This window comes from Salvelinus fontinalis, chromosome 35 (assembly GCF_029448725.1).
Source record: "Salvelinus fontinalis isolate EN_2023a chromosome 35, ASM2944872v1, whole genome shotgun sequence".
In the NCBI taxonomy this organism is placed as follows: domain Eukaryota; kingdom Metazoa; phylum Chordata; class Actinopteri; order Salmoniformes; family Salmonidae; genus Salvelinus; species Salvelinus fontinalis.
The window spans coordinates 19,767,451-19,785,367 of NC_074699.1; the positions used below are offsets into that span (position 1 = coordinate 19,767,451).

The 17,917-nt window shown below is 43.0% G+C and overlaps 1 protein-coding gene across 2 annotated transcripts; it reads right to left on the minus strand.

Moving 5' to 3' along the window:
• Window positions 1-7,363: 7,363 nt before the first annotated feature.
• On the minus strand, window positions 7,364-14,048 carry LOC129834474 (synaptotagmin-5-like). 2 transcript variants are annotated; one of them, XM_055899492.1, is made up of 5 exons: window positions 13,934-14,048; window positions 11,297-12,315; window positions 9,589-9,763; window positions 9,101-9,267; window positions 7,364-8,846 (listed from the first exon to the last, which is right to left on the minus strand). In XM_055899492.1, exons 1-5 carry the CDS (start codon window positions 13,953-13,955, stop codon window positions 8,697-8,699), a joined length of 1,533 nt encoding a protein of 510 aa, XP_055755467.1. In that variant the 5' UTR covers window positions 13,956-14,048; the 3' UTR covers window positions 7,364-8,696. The 2 variants fall into 2 exon arrangements, with proteins under 2 accessions (XP_055755467.1, XP_055755466.1); XM_055899491.1 differs by having other exon boundaries at window positions 9,589-9,778.
• Between the last annotated feature and the right edge of the window lie 3,869 nt (window positions 14,049-17,917).

The following is a 17,917-nucleotide window of genomic DNA, read 5'->3' on the forward strand; positions in this document are numbered from 1 at the left end:
CGAGGAGACGTACTGGTGGCCAGATATGTAGGGCCGGCTTCATGACATCCGGCTCAATACTCAATCTGGCCCGGCCGATACGAGGAGCTGGTATGTACCGCACCGGGCTGTGCACACGTACAGGAGACACCATGCGCTCTACTGCGTAACACGGTGTCTGCCCGTACTCTCGCTCTCCACGGTAAGTACAGGGAGTGGGCGCAGGTCTCCTACCTGACTTTGCCACTCTCCCTTTAAGCCCCCCCCCCCCAAGAAATTTTTGGGGTTTACTCACAGGCTTTTCGGGTTTCCAGCCACGTCTCCTTGCTGCCTCCTCATACCACCGCTCCTGGGCTTTAGCTGCCTCCCTCTCTTCCCGAGAGCGGCGATTCTCTCTTATCTGAGCCCAGGGTCCTTTTCCAGCCAATATTTCCTCCCATGTCCACGAGTCCTGGTTTCTTTGTTGCGCTCTCCCACGCCGCTTGGTCTTTGGTTGGTGGGTGATTCTGTAACGGGTGTCCTCCTCCTCTTCAGACAAAGAGGAGGAGTAGGGATTTGACCAAAACGCAGCGTTGTGATACGACATGAATATTTATTAAACAAGACGAGGACGAAACGCGAAAAACACTTGAATAAACTACAAAACAAATAAACGATGTAGACAGACCTGACTTGAGAACTTACAATAGACGAAGAACTCACGAACAGGAAACAGACTACATACGTGAACGAACAAACCGAAACAGTCCCGTGTGGTGCAACATACACAGACACGGAAGACAATCACCCACAAACAAACAATGTGAACAGCCTACCTTTATATGATTCTCAATCAGAGGAAACGTCAAACACCTGTCCCTGATTGAGAACCAAATAAGGCTAATTACCACTAACCTAAACATAGAAACACAAAACATAGAATGCCCACCCCAACTCACGTCCTGACCAACTAAACACATACAAATAACAGAAAACAGGTCAGGAACATGACAGAATTGTGTTTGAACAAATACAATGCTACTTTTTTTTAAAGGTTAACTACTGACTTTCAGCATGCATATACAGTGGGGAGAACAAGTATTTGATACACTGCCGATTTTGCAGGTTTTCCTACTTACAAAGCATGTAGAGGTCTGTAATTTTTTTATCATAGGTACACTTCAACAATCCAGAAAATCACATTGTATGATTTTTAAGTAATTAATTTGCATTTTATTGCATGACATAAGTATTTGATCACCTACCAACCAGTAAGAATTCCGGCTCTCACAGACCTGTTAGTTTTTCTTTAAGAAGCCCTCCTGTTCTCCACTCATTACCTGTATTAACTGCACCTGTTTGAACTCGTTACCTGTATAAAAGACGCCTGTCCAGACACTCAATCAAACAGACTCCAACCTCTCCACAATGGCCAAGACCAGAGAGCTGTTTAAGGACATCAGGGATAAAATTGTAGACCTGCACAAGGCTGGGGTGGGCTACAGTACAATTGGCAAGCAGCATGGTGAGAAGGCAACAACTGTTTGCACAATTATTAGAAAATGGAAGAAGTTCAAGATGACGGTCAATCACCCTCGGTCTGGGGCTCCATGCAAGATCTCACCTCGTGGGGCATCAATGATCATGAGGAAGGTGAGGGATCAGCCCAGAACTACACGGCAGGACCTGGTCAATGACCTGAAGAGAGCTGGGACCACAGTCTCAAAGAAAACCATTAGTAACACACTACGCCGTCATGGATTAAAATCCTGCAGCGCACGCAAGGTCCCCCTGCTCAAGCCAGCGCATGTCCAGGCCCGTCTGAAGTTTGCCAATGACCATCTGGATGATCCAGAGGAGGAATGGGAGAAGGCCATGTGGTCTGATGAGACAAATATAGAGCTTTTTGGTCTAAACTCCACTCGCCGTGTTTGGAGGAAGAATAAGGATGAGTACAACCACAAGAACACCATCCCAACCGTGAAGCATGGAGGTGGAAACATCATTATTTTGGGATGCTTTTCTGCAAAGGGGACAGGACGACTGCACCGTATTGAGGGGAGGATGGATGGGGCCATGTATCGCGAGATCTTGGCCAACAACCTCCTTCCCTCAGTAAGAGCATTGAAGATGGGTCGTGGCTGGGTCTTCCAGCATGACAACGACCCGAAACACACAGCCAGGGCAACTAAGGAGTGGCTCCGTAAGAAGCATCTCAAGGTCCTGGAGTGGCCTAGCCAGTCTCCAGACCTGAACCCAATAGAAAATCTATTGCAACAGCCCCGAAACCTGAAGGATCAAGAGAAGGTCTGTATGGAGGAGTGGGCCAAAATCCCTGCTGCAGTGTGTGCAAACCTGGTCAAGAGCTACAGGAAACGTATGATCTCTGTAATTGCAAACAAAGGTTTCTGTACCAAATATTAAGTTCTGCTTTTCTGATGTATCAAATACTTATGTCATGCAATAAAATGCAAATTAATTACTTAAAAATCATCCAATGTGATTTTCTGGATTTTTGTTTTGGATTCCATCTCTCACAGTTGAAGTGTACCTATGATAAAAATTACAGTCCTCTATATGCTTTGTAAGTAGGAAAACCTGCAAAATCGGCAGTGTCTCAAATACTTCTTCTCCCCACTGTATATGGAAGGGCACTCAACTTGTACTGCGCTCAGACTCAGATGACTGATGATTGGCTAAAGCAAATGGACGGTAATGTGATAGTTGGAGATGTACTGCTAGATTTCAGTGAAGCCTTTGATGTTATTGATTAACATTTGTCATTGAAAAAACTCGCTTGTTATGGCTTTACATCACTTGCCATCACATGGTTGGAGGGTTACTTATCCAGTAGAACTCAGAGTTCTTCTCTTACATCAGATATGTACAGTGCGGTATAACTCAGGGCAGTTGCCTTTGGCCATTACTCTTCTCTATTTTTGCAAATGATTTGGCACATAAAGCTAAATTTACTATGTATTCGGATGATTGCACACTGTACACATTAGCACATACCGCCAGTGAGCTCACAGAGACTCTTACCAAGGAGTTACAGTCAGTGTCAGAATGGGTCATTAACAATAAACTGGTCTTAAATAAACCTAAAACCAAAAGCATTGTATTTGGTTCAAAGCATTCTCTTAGACCTAAACCTCAAATGGGGTTGTGCATAAAGGGTGTGACCATTCAAGTTGAAGAAGCTGAACTCCTAGGAGTACCATTGGATGGTTAGTTATCATGGTCAAGTCATATTGACAAAATCGTTGTAAAGCTGGGGAGAGGTATGTCTGTTATAACAAGATCTGTGTTTTTGACACAAATATCAACTGTACTAGTTCTTCGGTCTTCAATTTTGTCCAATCTTGATTCCTGTCCAGTAATATCGTCAGATGCAGCAAAGACCTAGCAAAGCTGCAACTGGCTCAAAACCAAGCAGCACGCCTTGCCCTTAACCAGTGGCGTGTATTCATAGTGCCAAGGGAAGCCAGGCTTCCCAAATAAATTCACTTAGGAAAATTATTATCTTTCGTCACTATGTGTTTCAGAATTGTCCTTCAATTCACAAGAGGCTGAATATATCTCACTGGAGAAAGCTTCCGAGTGAGTGAAACAGCGCCTCTCTGTCTCTGTATGTGTAGGCCATCTTTCTGATGGTGTCTGGTCAAAAAGAGAATGACTTTGCCTCCGGTGGCATCGAATGAAAGGGAAGCCAGCGAGCATTTTGCCTCCCTTGATATAAAATAGTATAAAATAATACCCAATCAGCATTGAGCTCAAATGTGAATGGTTCTGGCACACCATAAAAAAAGTGTCAAGGGAAGCCAGTTTGGATTTGGCTTCACTCCAATCACATCACATCGAGAGTATACGTCATTAACAGAAACAACTTGAATTGTTGCATCTCTTTGTGTTGTTGTCCTCCAGTGGCTAGCTAGCTAGTTAAAATTGTCCCTTTGCTAAATTAGCCATGGATGGAGATAGGGAGTTGGATTTGTGGTTTTACTTAATTCTCTGTACTGGCTAATGATTATAATGGCAATTCTGATCCAACCATAAATTAATATATTGTGCCCCTGGTCTGAGAGGTAAGTTCAATATGTAGCTAGATGTAGAAGGCTAATGTTAACTAGCTAACGTTGCCCATGAAAGGAAGTTAAGCTAGCGAGCAAGCATTTTAGCCAGGTAGCCAAGGACAACTAAAAATGAAAGCATGTACTGTATGACAGAGTGATAGACAGTTTCTTCAACATGAAAGAGAGGCGAATGGCATTGGCGTTTCTCTACAAGTAGGGTGAGTGAACATGTTTTTCTACTTGCGCGCACGCACATACACCCACAGAAATCAGAACCATGGACAGCCATATCATATTTAGCTTACATTTATTGGGCTAAATTGTTTTTGGTATCTTTTAGTTGTCACTGTCTTAGGCTAAGCCTAGGTGACTTGATGATGTTGAAGTTGAAATGGTGCTGGGAAAGTGGAGGCAGCTCCTGTTTTCTTTGCGACTTGCCCCGGGGTTGTAAATCAATAGTTGTTTAGTAGTCCGAAAATGTCGGAAACACTAACTTGCTTGACCATGCTGTAGGTCATGTAACTGTTTGTTACATGCAATATGCTTTGTGGACTTGACCAGACTGAGGTTGCTCTCTGGTTTTGTGATGAAACAAAGGTGTGGTTGAATTTGGCCTGCCACTGTGTCTTCTTATTGTCTCAGCCTTTGGCCTATATATCACAGTTGCAAAGCATATGAACTAACAGGTTATAGATCAAACAACGCAATTATCACAACACATGGGTTGTAAAATGGCTTTTCTTTCTAGCTTGGCTTCCCCAGTGATTTTACCCACGCACCACTACTGCCCTGAACTGCGCACACAGAACTAACATCAACAACATGGATGATAGTCTTCCATGGTTGAGGGTTGAGTAGAAATTGACTACTTCTCTTCTAGTTTTTATTAACAGTTTCGTGTTGAAAATGCCTAACCACTTGTATAATCTATCTGCATATTCTTCAAACAGACATGTATAATGGGTTGAAAACAAAGTCACTAAAAAGACACCCCTTTATTTTTTAAATCCAATTTCTTAATGTACTTGTCTTAATTAATCTAAATTGGATATTCTACATGCTTTAGCGTTAGTAGAACATCAGGCCAATAGATGTCGCTGTTGCGCAGTGTAGTTCAGAAACAGCAAGTTCTGGCCAAGCGCGCGCACCATTCTTCAGAATAAATTAAGCGCCAGAACTTTGCAGACGTAAACTTGTGTCCGTTCTTTTTACTGTTACAGGCCACCTCAGCTACAGACTGAGGCCGGTAACACATACATACCCCACCAGACACACCACTATAGGATAATTTACGGTACATAAACCAAAAACGTATTTAATGCGTCGCTATGTCATCATGGAATGCTCAACCATCAGAGGTGGCAGTTTTTTATTTTTTATTTTAGCTTAAAAAAAAAAAAAATTAAACATATCATAGCACCTCTTTCTAAAGATCTAATTTAACTGTACTGTATATAAGAATACGAATACGTATATATGAATAGAGTGTAAATATAATGTTTGCTATCTCTTGGTGTCTTTCCTATATATAACTATTTTGTCTATAACTCTTCTGTACTTTGTCACGTATTTGTATGTTTTATGTGTACCCCAGGAAGAGTAGCTGTTACATCTGCAGTAGCTAATGGGGGTCCTAATATCCCAAAACCAAAACTGTGGACCATGTACTCTACTATTCAGCCTAACTCTGTCTCCCCTGAGAGACTCACTCACTGACCTTTACTCTCCATCCACCAGCCTCTTTCTGGGGGTGGTGGGGTAGGGGGGAGCAACCTCTCTCTTAAAAACAGCTGTCTCCTCAAGGTGAGTCACTTCCCTCTGTGTCTTTACCCACCTTGCCAAGATCCAAAGATATTGATCTTCCCTTGCTCTGCTTCCGCTCATAACCATGATCAATAGGCGTGATGTTCGCAACGTGAGCGAGAAAGACAGACAGTGAAAAAGCTCATGTTCTGATTTTCACTGATGGCTAAACCTCCCGTCCACAATTGTAGAGTATGGTACAGCTCCAGCCGGTCTGTATTGCCTGTATGAGTGGCAAATGGACAGACAGCTACCAGGGACTGGATCCACAGCCTATTATGGTCACTCTAGAACTTATAATTATTATAATTGGTGTGTTGCTATGGATAGATATGGGTGATGTTCGCAATGTGAGAGTACTGAAAGGTGGGCATGACGTGCTGTATGTTATATGAGTGTGTTGACTCTTAGAGCACATGAATAACACATTTTATGAGCTGTATTTGAAGACATTTCCTTCTTTGCTGTCTGTTTTAATGGGTGAACCATCTTGAGGGTGACAGTGACTTAGCCTTCAGCAATAGTTGATACTGGCTTGACAAATAAGCAGAGATATCCAAAACCTTTTGGAGGTATGTGCATTCCATGCTACTTTCTCAAATCCTGTGAATCGCTCTAATTTTACCATAATCCTGAAACCTGTACTCCTGTTTAGATGTAGTGCAGGCAACAGTATGTTTCTACTGTGCAGGGTCAGCAAGGGTTCACACAGAGATATGGGAATGAGAACAGATGATCAAACACCCATTAAGATACCTCGCCTGGGAAAGTGGCAGATTAGAAAAATCAAAAAATGAAACAATGCCATTGTGGTATCACGTGAAGGGCTTTCATAGAAATCACAGATCAAACCTTATCTCCCTGTTTACATTGGCATGTTTTATTTCTACTAGATTAAACCCATATAGAATGTATCTTTTTTTCTAACTCTCAACTCCTACTCCATCATAGACCATTCAACAGGAAATATGTCCTGTCTGTCACATTCAATATAAGTGATTGAGCTATAAATTGATATCCGAAACCATGATTTCAGTGACACATACAGTAGTAGAAAGGGCAGCAGTTACACAACATGTGTAACCAGTGTGAAATGGCTAGCTAGTTAGCGGTGCACGCTAGTAGCATTTCAATCGGTGACTTCACTCACTCTGAGACCTTGAAGTACTTGTTTCCCTTGCTCTGCAAACATCATGGCTTTTGTGGAGCGATAGCTAACAATGGTTCGTGCGAGGCAGTTGTTGATGTGTTCAGAGGGTCCCTGGTTCGAGCCCAGGTTGGAGCAAGGAGAGGGACGGCAGCAACACTGTTACATATGGATATTTATAACCATCAAAAGGCATGCCATCAGAAATACATAAGAAACAACGGCAACATCTGAAGATCTGATCGAGTTCTACAAGTCTTTCCATATCAGGCATTTTACTCCACTAGTCAACTGTGGTATTCTTTCTTGTAATAATGTTAGGTGTATGTAGTATTCTAGTGTATGGAACATATACTATCTATAAATATGACAGAACATATGGTATCTTCATCACATCACTTTAATTCAGAGACACATGTCAACTGTGAGAGCTTTCTCTGTTAAAAAGCATAAATATGCAATTTTAGCAAGACAAGACAGGCATTCCATTTGTCAATGCTGATTAAAAGAAATGAAAGTCCGATGACAGAATGTGTACAATATAAGTCCCTTAAAAAGCATGCCTACACAGTTACAGTAATCAATTGATGGCTGATTGATGTACGCAAATGGCTTTTCAGACTCCTGTCTTCATGAAGGTGTTTGGGGGGCTTCTCTGGTACAGGCTTGATCATATCCAGGTAAAGATATATGGTATGTAATGATTCAGGCTAACATCTATACAAGTACTGAACATATGTCTGTTATCATCCTGCCACAGTGGATGGTGGATGAGTAGTCCATGACAGAGTATAGCGCATGACGATCAATATCACTTTTTCAATCACGCTAATGTCTGGCAAAGATCCCAATCATGCAAGTAGCACCGACCACAAGTACCACAAGAGCACAACACAAACAAAGCAAGCAGAGATCAATGCTGAGGACAAATACTGACACGGAACGTCATAGTAAACCACAACTAGAAGTGTTTTGGCCATGACTTAAGAATTATTGACAGTAGAGCAAATTCAGACAATGGTCTTTAAAGCTGGAATCCTTAGTTGCTACACCCATTTTTGGACTTATAAATTAATGATACAGTATATACCCATTGATTCTTGAAAAATCTAACTTGGTAATGCCTCATGAGCTTATTTCAACTGTCCTACTCCATCAGAACCCAAAATACAAGCTTATTTTACGCCAGTGTTTGTAAACAATGTAAATGTAAACAAACACTGTATAGCCTCAAAACATGGTTAAAACTATAATTTTGATGTCATGGATGTTCAGTCCTGACTATGAATTTGAGAGTGGTTATCTTTCTCCAAGCTCATCCCTCAGCCTTTTACCAAAACACAGGTGGGGAAGTCGCTTTGCTGTAGTTTCAATTAAGGATTCCAGCTTTAAAGATGTGTGGGACTGACAGATGATCTATGATACAAACAGCACCAACATATAACACAAATCCATGCAACTGGTATCATACAGCAGTAGTGGCAGTCAGTCCTGTGGCCTGTATCTCACTGTTAGGGCAGTGTGAACAGTAAGTATCAGATACTACATGTCTAAATGCAATGTCATCACAATATGTTTACAGGTGCCACCACTGATTATCCATTTGCTGTTCGTCCTTTGTGTGTGTCCCATTAGTCTGGCAAGCCCTCTATCCCCTGTCCTCTCTCCAGCAACGCCCTGACAACCTGACACAGGTAGAGGTCAGCTATAAAGTCCTAAAAGACTTCTGGTGTGATGGGGTGCCAGTGCGCTGTCTCCACCTGTCCCTGCCTGCACATGTCCCTCCAGTGTCCCTGTCCTGCCTCCGGGGCCTCGCAGCCAATCAACACACGGCCCAGCATGCTGCTCTTCGTGTAGAGCCGCCCCTGTTGGAGAGATAGATGTTTTGTTGGTTGTTCTTTGACCATATACAGTGAAGTGAGGTCTGAGACATTTCTTTTGTAGAAAAATAACATACAGATAGTTGTACGACACAAATGCACAGAAGATACATTTGATGGAAGACTTGTAACATAATTGAGGATGTAATAAAAACTGTGGACAAACAAGTTATTACATTATCTGTTATTACATTATCCATTGGTGCACTCCTAATTCTTCACCACTGAGTCATTCGTACCTGCATGATGATGAACTCCAGAGCAAGAGGCAGCTGAGTGATGTCACCAACAGGCAGGTCAAAGAGAAAGGGAGCGTTCCACACAGCGTTGTGTCCTCCCGCCCCTTTGGTCTCCTTCGTACTGATCACCTTCCCATCCTGACGCAGGTTGATGACTACGTAGTGATCTGTAGGGACATGAGAGCAACAATCAACATGAAAAACGGAGAGAGAGAGAGCGAGAGAGAGGAAATGACAGTATCTGTAATCTCATTAGGAGCTCAATCAGGGTGGCAGGGGCCTGGGAATATGACTGTGACTAAGGCTGGGACTGGATATGGGATTGTGAGGTCGAGGGCTTGACTGGGGTAGTTCTAAATAATGGCTCAGTGGCTTAAAGCATAGTGCTGGCAACACCAGAGTTGTGGTATTGATTCCTGCATGTGTATCACTGTCAATGTCGACAGTTCTGTGTTGCTTGGGATGAAAGCTAAATGGACCTATCATACCTGCTGCTCCTGGCATCCGGGAGAGTTTGGCCAGGTTCTCAGCCTTGCGGACCATCACCTTGATGCGGTGGGCCAGTGTCTGATACTGCAGCAGAATGAAGAGCTGACCCAAGGCCCTTGGAGCAGCACAGAGCGAACTCTTCCTACGACCCAACATCTCCTGGGAACTCATACTCTGGGAGGGGAGAGGCTGATTTAAGAACAAGAAGAGACGAACACATTGTGTTGTTGATGTGTTGTTTTATTAAGCGCATGTTCTTTGTGTCCTGAGGTAACTAAAGTAGAAAACACAGGGTAAAAAGAACGACATGTTGTTGCCGCTAAATTATCATCCTTAAGAATCTAGTCTTTTACAGCCCCCATGAGGTTTCCATGAGATTCACGTCATAAAAAGCACAATGAATCTCATTAGTTGCTTATTTAGAGCCGACAGCACCCTGGGCCCAGACCTAGTGAGCATGCAGCTGTAAGCCTGCCTGTGTTTGTGAGACCAGTGGAGTCTAATGGGAGATCACCCAACAAGGGAGATTCACATCACTTGCTCTGTCTCTCAGTCAGTAGTCATGATGCCCAAGAGACCCCACTCTGTGTCACTCAACTCACAGTATTTTCAAAAACAACAAAAAAATCCACAAGCACACACTAGCATATTTATCCAATTCCAATAATGGTATTGACTGCCTCTGTCTGTATCTCTGTGACTCAGCCAGGACAAGGGCCACCGATGTCCCATCAGGCTAAAGCATGACATTGCAGTAAAATGCTGAGTAACCTGTAAGTGAGCTGACGAACCCATTGATTCCGGACGTCACAAACTAAAGTGACCATCCTGTCTGTGAGGGTACCTTACCTTGGTATTCTGCACCAGCTCCAAACCCTGTCACGTCAGTCCCTGGCCTCCCACATCATGTCAACAATAGTGTTATAATGCTAACGGATTACAGTAATATGGCAACTTTCATCTGATCTCTTGGCACCACTACAGTAACATTAGAGATCACAACATCACCATCACACCACCTATCAGCTACCATCACTCTACTTCTATTCGTTTTCTCATTGGATGATAACTCATTGAGCTTCATACATGTGACGTTTCCCACATTCACATGTGCAGTATGCATGACATCTCTCTGTGCCTTGTAGCTGAGATCAGAGGTGCCTGCATGCTGCCACCCAGCCTCACACAGAGATCCACTGATAAGACATGGTGTCTACATAATGCCCATTCATACATCACCGTGCCCGCTCAGCCCAGCGCCTGAGGCCTAGCTCTGTCCCTCTCACCCACACCCTTGCCAGCTCAGGCTGTCAGTAATGTCCTCTGGCGCAGCCGCCACAGAGGACACGGCACACTCCTCACTGCACTCCACATGTTTGCTCTCCAGTCACAAACTACAATGTCACCATGTCCAACAACAGTGGAAAAACTGCTAATGGCCCGGACCGTGTTCTGATTAGACTAGCCTGACACATTCCCTCATAGATAAAACATGATATGGGCTATTCATAGCCCCAGTGTGTGTAGTTTTTCTGTGCTTAAAGTTAACTGAAAAAAAGATGTCTAAGATGGTGGGGAAATGTTTAGATAGTGATTGTGAGGCTATAGTGCCCATAGAAATAGAATGACTATACAGTATATCTATCTTGTTGTTCTATTTCTATGATAGTGTCCTAGGCTTGTAAAATGACAGGCATAATGTGTTACCTTTTTCAGCCTACTCCTGGTGGGGGTGAGCTCCCTGGTGTAGGGGACAGTTGTGTCTGGCTCCCAGTCCATATCCCCACAAGGCATCTCCAGCTCCCCCAGCGCTGTCTCTCTCAGGCCTGAGAAGTCCCTGCTGAACACAGCCAGCCGGAGGGTGCAGGCACGGAGCTCCTCCACAGAGCCCACCTGTAGCACAAGGCTCTGGCACTGTATCTCTGGGCTGAGGCTGAGCCGCCGAGACGCCCCCTGCTGGGGTGAGGGGCAGAGCGGGGGCAGGCTGGCTCGAACGAACACCCCACTGCGCCGCCGTGCAGCCCCGGATAGGCCCATGATGTTGGTGGTCAGAGTGCCCCGTGCCGGGGAGAAGAGCAGGGAGAAGTGCAGGAGAGGAGCAGGCTTGGTGGGGATGGATAGGGAGCTGGAGCCGTACTGTTGCTGGGACAGCTCCCCCTGAGGGCCAGGAGACTGCATGGCACTGCCAGGGCTGGTCAGGCGGCTCTGTTCGCTGTACAGGAAGTTGTCACCGGTCACGGTGCAGCGGCGTTCCAGCGCCCGACGGGTCTTGGAGACTAGGCCCAGTTTGGAGATAGAGGGCAGGGAGGCACGGCCATGGCCTGAAGGCTTGTAGTGGGAGGAGGAGGACACAACCGGGGTGCTGAGGCGACGCATGGGAAAGCAGGACCTGGGGGAGGACCTCAGCTCGGAGGAGGACGACCGGGGGCGAGGTTCAAAGGGCATGGCGGTGAGGTCATCCTCAGAGGGGGAGGAGCTGTTATTGTGGGAGGGGAGGTCCAGGACATCCCCGTCTAGCTCCTCATACTGCTGCTTGATGGGTAAGGTGCCAGAGGACGGAGTCAGGGTCACGGTGACCCGTTCACAAGTGGCTGAGGAAGGGGATATTGCAGCCTCTTTGTCCTCTGGTGGATGATACTTCCCTCTCCGCCAACACAGTAGACAGCCCAGCACCAGGCAGAAGCAGAACACTGCCAGACCCACTGCCAGCAGAATCTGCAGGTGGACTGGACACAGGAGAGGTTACGTTTCAATTACATTAGTGACTGAAAAACACAGAGTGAAAAAGAGAGCAAGAGAGAGGCCCCCATCAATTTGCTACTATTCATTATGAATCATTGAACATAATTATATTTACCTTATTTATTTGCCAATACAGCCCTTAATTTATTATGTTTCTACACCCGTCATCCATTATGAGATTAAACAGGAAATGTTTTGGGTCCTAATCCAAACTAATTGTCCTCTTTTGGAAATGGAAATTATGGGCTTTGATTTAAACCAGAGCAGCAGACTGAACTGAATGCGGTGTAGTCACATTTCCTGCTTTCCTGCGGCTTAGTACATGTGTAGGAGGCGATATCAGCTCTCATCTCATCTCACTGACTACAGATTTATAAGCAATGTAATTGGGACACCAAGGGATGGTACCCTATTACCTCTTTAGTGCACTACTTTTGATCAGGGCCCAAGTCAGAATCAATGCACTATAAAGAGAATAGGGTGCCATTTCAGACACCGAAAAGTAACTTGTCCTGTAACGTAAACACTTTGTGACAGACAGTCTCTGACTATGACTCATCCATCAGGCCCAATCTGTTTGATTGAGAATGAGAAGCTCTAAAAATATATATATTTTCAAGGAGAATGTGAACCAGAGATCACTCTGATCAAGACTCACCAGGGCATGAGCCATTCAGAGACATTATCATGGCCAGACGGTGGATGGAAAAGGTGAAGGCTCTCTACTGTGGACAATGAGCCAATGATATTATTGCTTGTTGTAATTTATTGCATGGGTCCATTTTAGTCATTGCTGAAACAGTCATTGATAAGACAGCTACTAGCCTAATATAACAATTGTTATGCGGTCTGTTACCACAAATGAAATACAGTATGCTTCAAGCTAGTGTTATTAGACATTACAGGGTCAGGGATGATGTTGTTTTGCCAGTTTACATACATCTCTAAAGTGAAGGCAATGACTCTTATAAAGAACTGCGCCAGCTAATTCCTATGCTGATATGACTACAAGGAAATCTGTTGGTCTCTATAAATTCTAAAACGGAGACCAACAGATTTCCTGTGTCTCTTTGCATTACATGGGCTGCTAAACCACTACATATCAAAAAGAGACAGAAAAAGCCCAAATAAAATCAATACTATTTAATACATTATTTTATATAGCAACATGTATGCATTTATAACCAGATGTATATAAACTACACCAGAACATTTCCACTAGTAATTTTTAGCTTACACAATCGAATTTAAATGAAATCCATTAAAAGGTGTACCACATTGTTACTGTATTAGACGTTATCTTCATGCTGTTGGTATTTCCTTCTATTTGCAGCCTGTTGGTCTTCGATGTCTTCATCAAATAATATTTACAAAGCCACGTAAAATTGTGTATCTATTAGTATGCAAACTATGCACCACCTTAACAGAAGTTGAATTATAAATTAATAAATTGAGATCTGGTTTTCATAAAGTATTAAGCTTGTCATTTTTTCAATCTTGAGATGAAGACAAGCAAATTCACAATAGGACATAACTCGTATCAATTTAACTTGAATTTCAAAGTACAACAGCACTGACCAAAATTATAATTACGTTTCTTACCTCCAAGAGCATATTGCGTCATTTTTCAGATGTTATTTTTATATTCCACCGTATCAATGTGAACGCGGTTTGTGCGTGAGATCCATTCCCGCTTTATCCTGCACGCGCACTGGGAATTTCCTTTGCACATGTCACTGCATTGACATGACAGACCGGCCCTTTAAGCCAATCAGAGGAGTCGGTGACTAAACTTTTATTCCTATTCTATACGTGGGAGTCCGTGGGAGGATATGTTGGACTAAAAGTAAACCATTGCTGCTAATTAGCATCGTATATCTTGTTGACAATATTATCTAATACAAACGTAGTTTAATACAAAAAGTCAGATAAAGTTATTAATGAAGCATCGTCTGACATTTTAAGACATCAATTCAATAATCATTAAATAGTGTAGCCTAATTAGAGAATACACACACACACACACACACACACAAACACACACACTCTGTGTATGACTCACAGAGAAAGACCAAAGGCTGCACCAAGAAAGCTGTATTTCCTCAGATCTCACTTATCCTTTATTAAATGGTACAGGCATTTTGCCTACATAGTACCCATTACTTAGAGATTGTCATCTCCCATTATCTGCAACTACCTCTCCCACTCTCTGTCCTGTGTCAACCCCCTCCCCATTTCCATCTCACATTCAACATGGACACACACACAGACACACAAGCAAACACACACACACACATGCAGTATGACCCCCCCCCCCCCACACACACACACACATACACATACACACACATACACATACACATACACACATGCAGTATGATCCCCTTCCTAATGTATCTCCTCGTATAGGGAGAGACAGTGATGAATATCTATTTCAAGTATGCAGGCTCTTCGCTTTGGGCAGAAAATGCATCCTATTCCTCTTTGTGAAGAAGCTTCCCTGACTCTTTGAGACGTGGATGAGTAATCATTGTAACTGTCTGTCTGTGTGTGCGTGTGTATGCTTGCATGTGTTCTCAGTCCCTTTCAGATCTCTTTATTTCTCAATGTAAGACACAGGTAATCCAATTAGTTATCACGTATTCACATAAAGACAATCCATCATGTCATCTTCATATGCCATCACCACTGTCCAGCCTTCTAGACTGCAGTTGCCCAAGCAACTAGTGTACGGTTATTTTAATTTCATAAGAAGATGCCTTCCAACTACATCCACTTTCATGTTCTGTAAACCTTTATGAGGATGAATGGATCAATATTTCCTTATCTCTAATGATCTCAGTGGAAAGAATGCACAAGCCTGCCTGCTGATGGCAGCACACATCATATAGTTTAGAGTTAGAGTTCGATTGTCTATGAAGCATGTGTGTTGTGCTATGGATTTAATCCCTTGAATATGATCACGGCCGTATAGTAAAAACATTAAATCAGTATAGATCAACAGAACAGCACTGCCTTGTCTAAAGTATTCTGTGAACATTTTGAAAAGTGTTTGCGTGGGAGCTAGATAATCTGTTCAGTGAGTACAGATGAATAGGCAGGCATAAATCTAATTATAACCGTTTTAGCTCAGTTTAACAGTGTGAGTAAAATGTTTGTTCTTATTGCGTAATCAGCAGAGCTACCAGGCAAGCAGTCACTGTTGTGTATAAGGTAGTAGTTGTGGAATTGTTAGGTTAGATTACTTGTTGGTTATTACTGCATTGTCGGAACTAGAAGCGCAAGCATTTCACTACACTCGCATTAACATCTGCTAACCATGTGTATGTGACAAATACATTTGATTTGATTTGATTTTTGACCTGGAATGATTTTCCAACAGTCTTGAAGGAGTTCCCACATATACTGAGCACTTGTTGGCTGCTTTTCCTTAACTCTGCGGTCCAACTCCTCCCAAACCATCACAATTGGGTTGAGGTCGGGTGATTGTGGAGGCCAGGTCATGTGATGCAGCACTCCATCATTCTCTTTCTTGGTCATATATCCCTTACACAGCCTGGATATATGTTGGGTCATTGTCCCATTGAAAAACAAAATGATAGTCCCACTAAGTGCAAACCAGATGGGATGGCGTATCGCTGCAGAATGCTGTGATAGCCACGCTGGTTAAGTGTGCCTTGAATTCTAAATAAATCACAGACAGTGTCACCAGCAAAGCACCCCCACACTGTCACACCTCCTCCTCAAGCTTCACGGTGGGAACCACACATGCGGAGATCATCCATTCACCTAATCTGCATCTCACAAGAACACCACGGTTGGAACCAAAAATCTCAAATTTGGACTCTCAGACCAAAGGACAGATTTCCTCCGGTCTAATGTCCATTGCTTGTGTTTCTTGGCCTAAGCTTGTCTCTTCTTATTACTGACCTAGGGGGCAGAATTTTTATGTTTGGAAAAATAATGTTCCCATTGTAAGCTGCCTATTTCTCAGGTCCAGATGCTAGAATATGCATATAATTGCCAGAGTAGGATAGAAAACACTCTAAGGTTTCCAAAACTGTCAAAATATTGTCTGTGAGTATAACAGAACTGATTTTGCAGGCGAAAACCTGAGGAAATCCAACCCGGACGTGACCTCTATTTTGAAAGATCACTGTTCCATTGCCTGCCTTTCGTCCATTTAAAGGGATATCAACCAGATTCCTTTTCCTGTGGCTTTCTCAGGGTGTGAACAGTCTTTAGACATAGTTTCAAGCTTTTATTTTGAAAAAAACGCGTCAGTGGATACACGGATGTCCCTCCATTAGTTGTTGCGTGAGACACTCGTTGCTCAACATTTTCTTTCTCTTCGGTATTGAATAGTTTACAGTCCGGTTGAAATATTATCATTTAAGTCATTTAGCAGACGCTCTTATCCAGAGCGACTTACAAATTGGTGCATTCACCTAATGACATCCAGTGGAACAGCCACTTTACAATAGTGCATCTAAATCTTTTAAGGGGGGGCAGAAGGATTGCTTTATCCTATCCTAGGTATTCCTTGAAGAGGTGGGGTTTCAGGTGTCTCCGGAAGGTGGTGATTGACTCCGCTGTCCTGGCGTCGTGAGGGAGTTTGTTCCACCATTGGGGTGCCAGAGCAGCGAACAGTTTTGACTGGGCTGAGCGGGAAGTTTTGTTACGTTAGAGCCTTATTATCTATTATTGATGTTAAAAACAACCCGAGGATTGATTATTAAAAACGTTTGACATGTTTCTACGACCTTTACGGATACTATATGGAATTTTCGTCAAGCATTGATGACTTTGGAATACTGAACATAACGCGCCAAACAAATTGAGTTTTTTTTTTATACAAAAAATCTTTATCGAACAAAAGGAACATTTATTGTGTAACTGGGAGTCTCGTGAGTGCAAACATCCGAAGTCAGAACAACCTTAGTCAGAACAGTAGGCTAAGTTATGAGGGAAAAAGGGACCAAATTATTAGGGTGAGGCACATGGGTTACTAATCTTAATCAACATTACTGATTGCTTCTTTATTGCTCGTCGTCCCCTTGTGCCATAGTTTGTACATCTCAATTGTCAGTAGAAACCACATTTGTTAAAGCAAGTCAGGCATATCAGCTATGTTTTTTTAAAGGCAGTAAATGAGGCTGAATGAACTGTTGCCAGACAAGGCTCCGGTGATAGCCAGGTGTATCAGTGGTAAGGTGTTGGGACTGCTGGTGGGACTCTGTTGTCGGGACAGCTTTATGTAGGCCCTAACATGTTGTGGTCACCGGTGCCCACAAAATTAATATATTGTTTAGTGTTTTGTTGGCATGTATCTAACAAAAAAAATCTGTTTTCTCCACCAAGATTTACATGCTAAAATTGCGACTGGGTGGGTCAAATTGAGATTTAGTTTATAATTTAAATCTAGACTCGATGATGTTGCCATCACTTTTCCACATTTTGTTACGTTAGAGCCTTATTTTAAAATTGACTATTATTTTTTTCTCCATCAATCTACACACAATACCCAATAATGACAAAGTGAAAACAGGTTTATACATTTTTGCAAATGTATTAAAAATAAAAAAC

Coding starts and splice junctions, on each gene's coding strand:
- LOC129834474 (XM_055899491.1), bottom strand. CDS start 13,955: ATGACGCAATATGCTCTTGGAG. Junction 12,316..13,933: donor GACGCAATATGCTCTTGGAG/GTAAGAAACGTA, acceptor TCCTGTGTCCAG/TCCACCTGCAGATTCTGCTG. Junction 9,268..9,588: donor CCGGATGCCAGGAGCAGCAG/GTATGATAGGTC, acceptor ATGTCCCTACAG/ATCACTACGTAGTCATCAAC.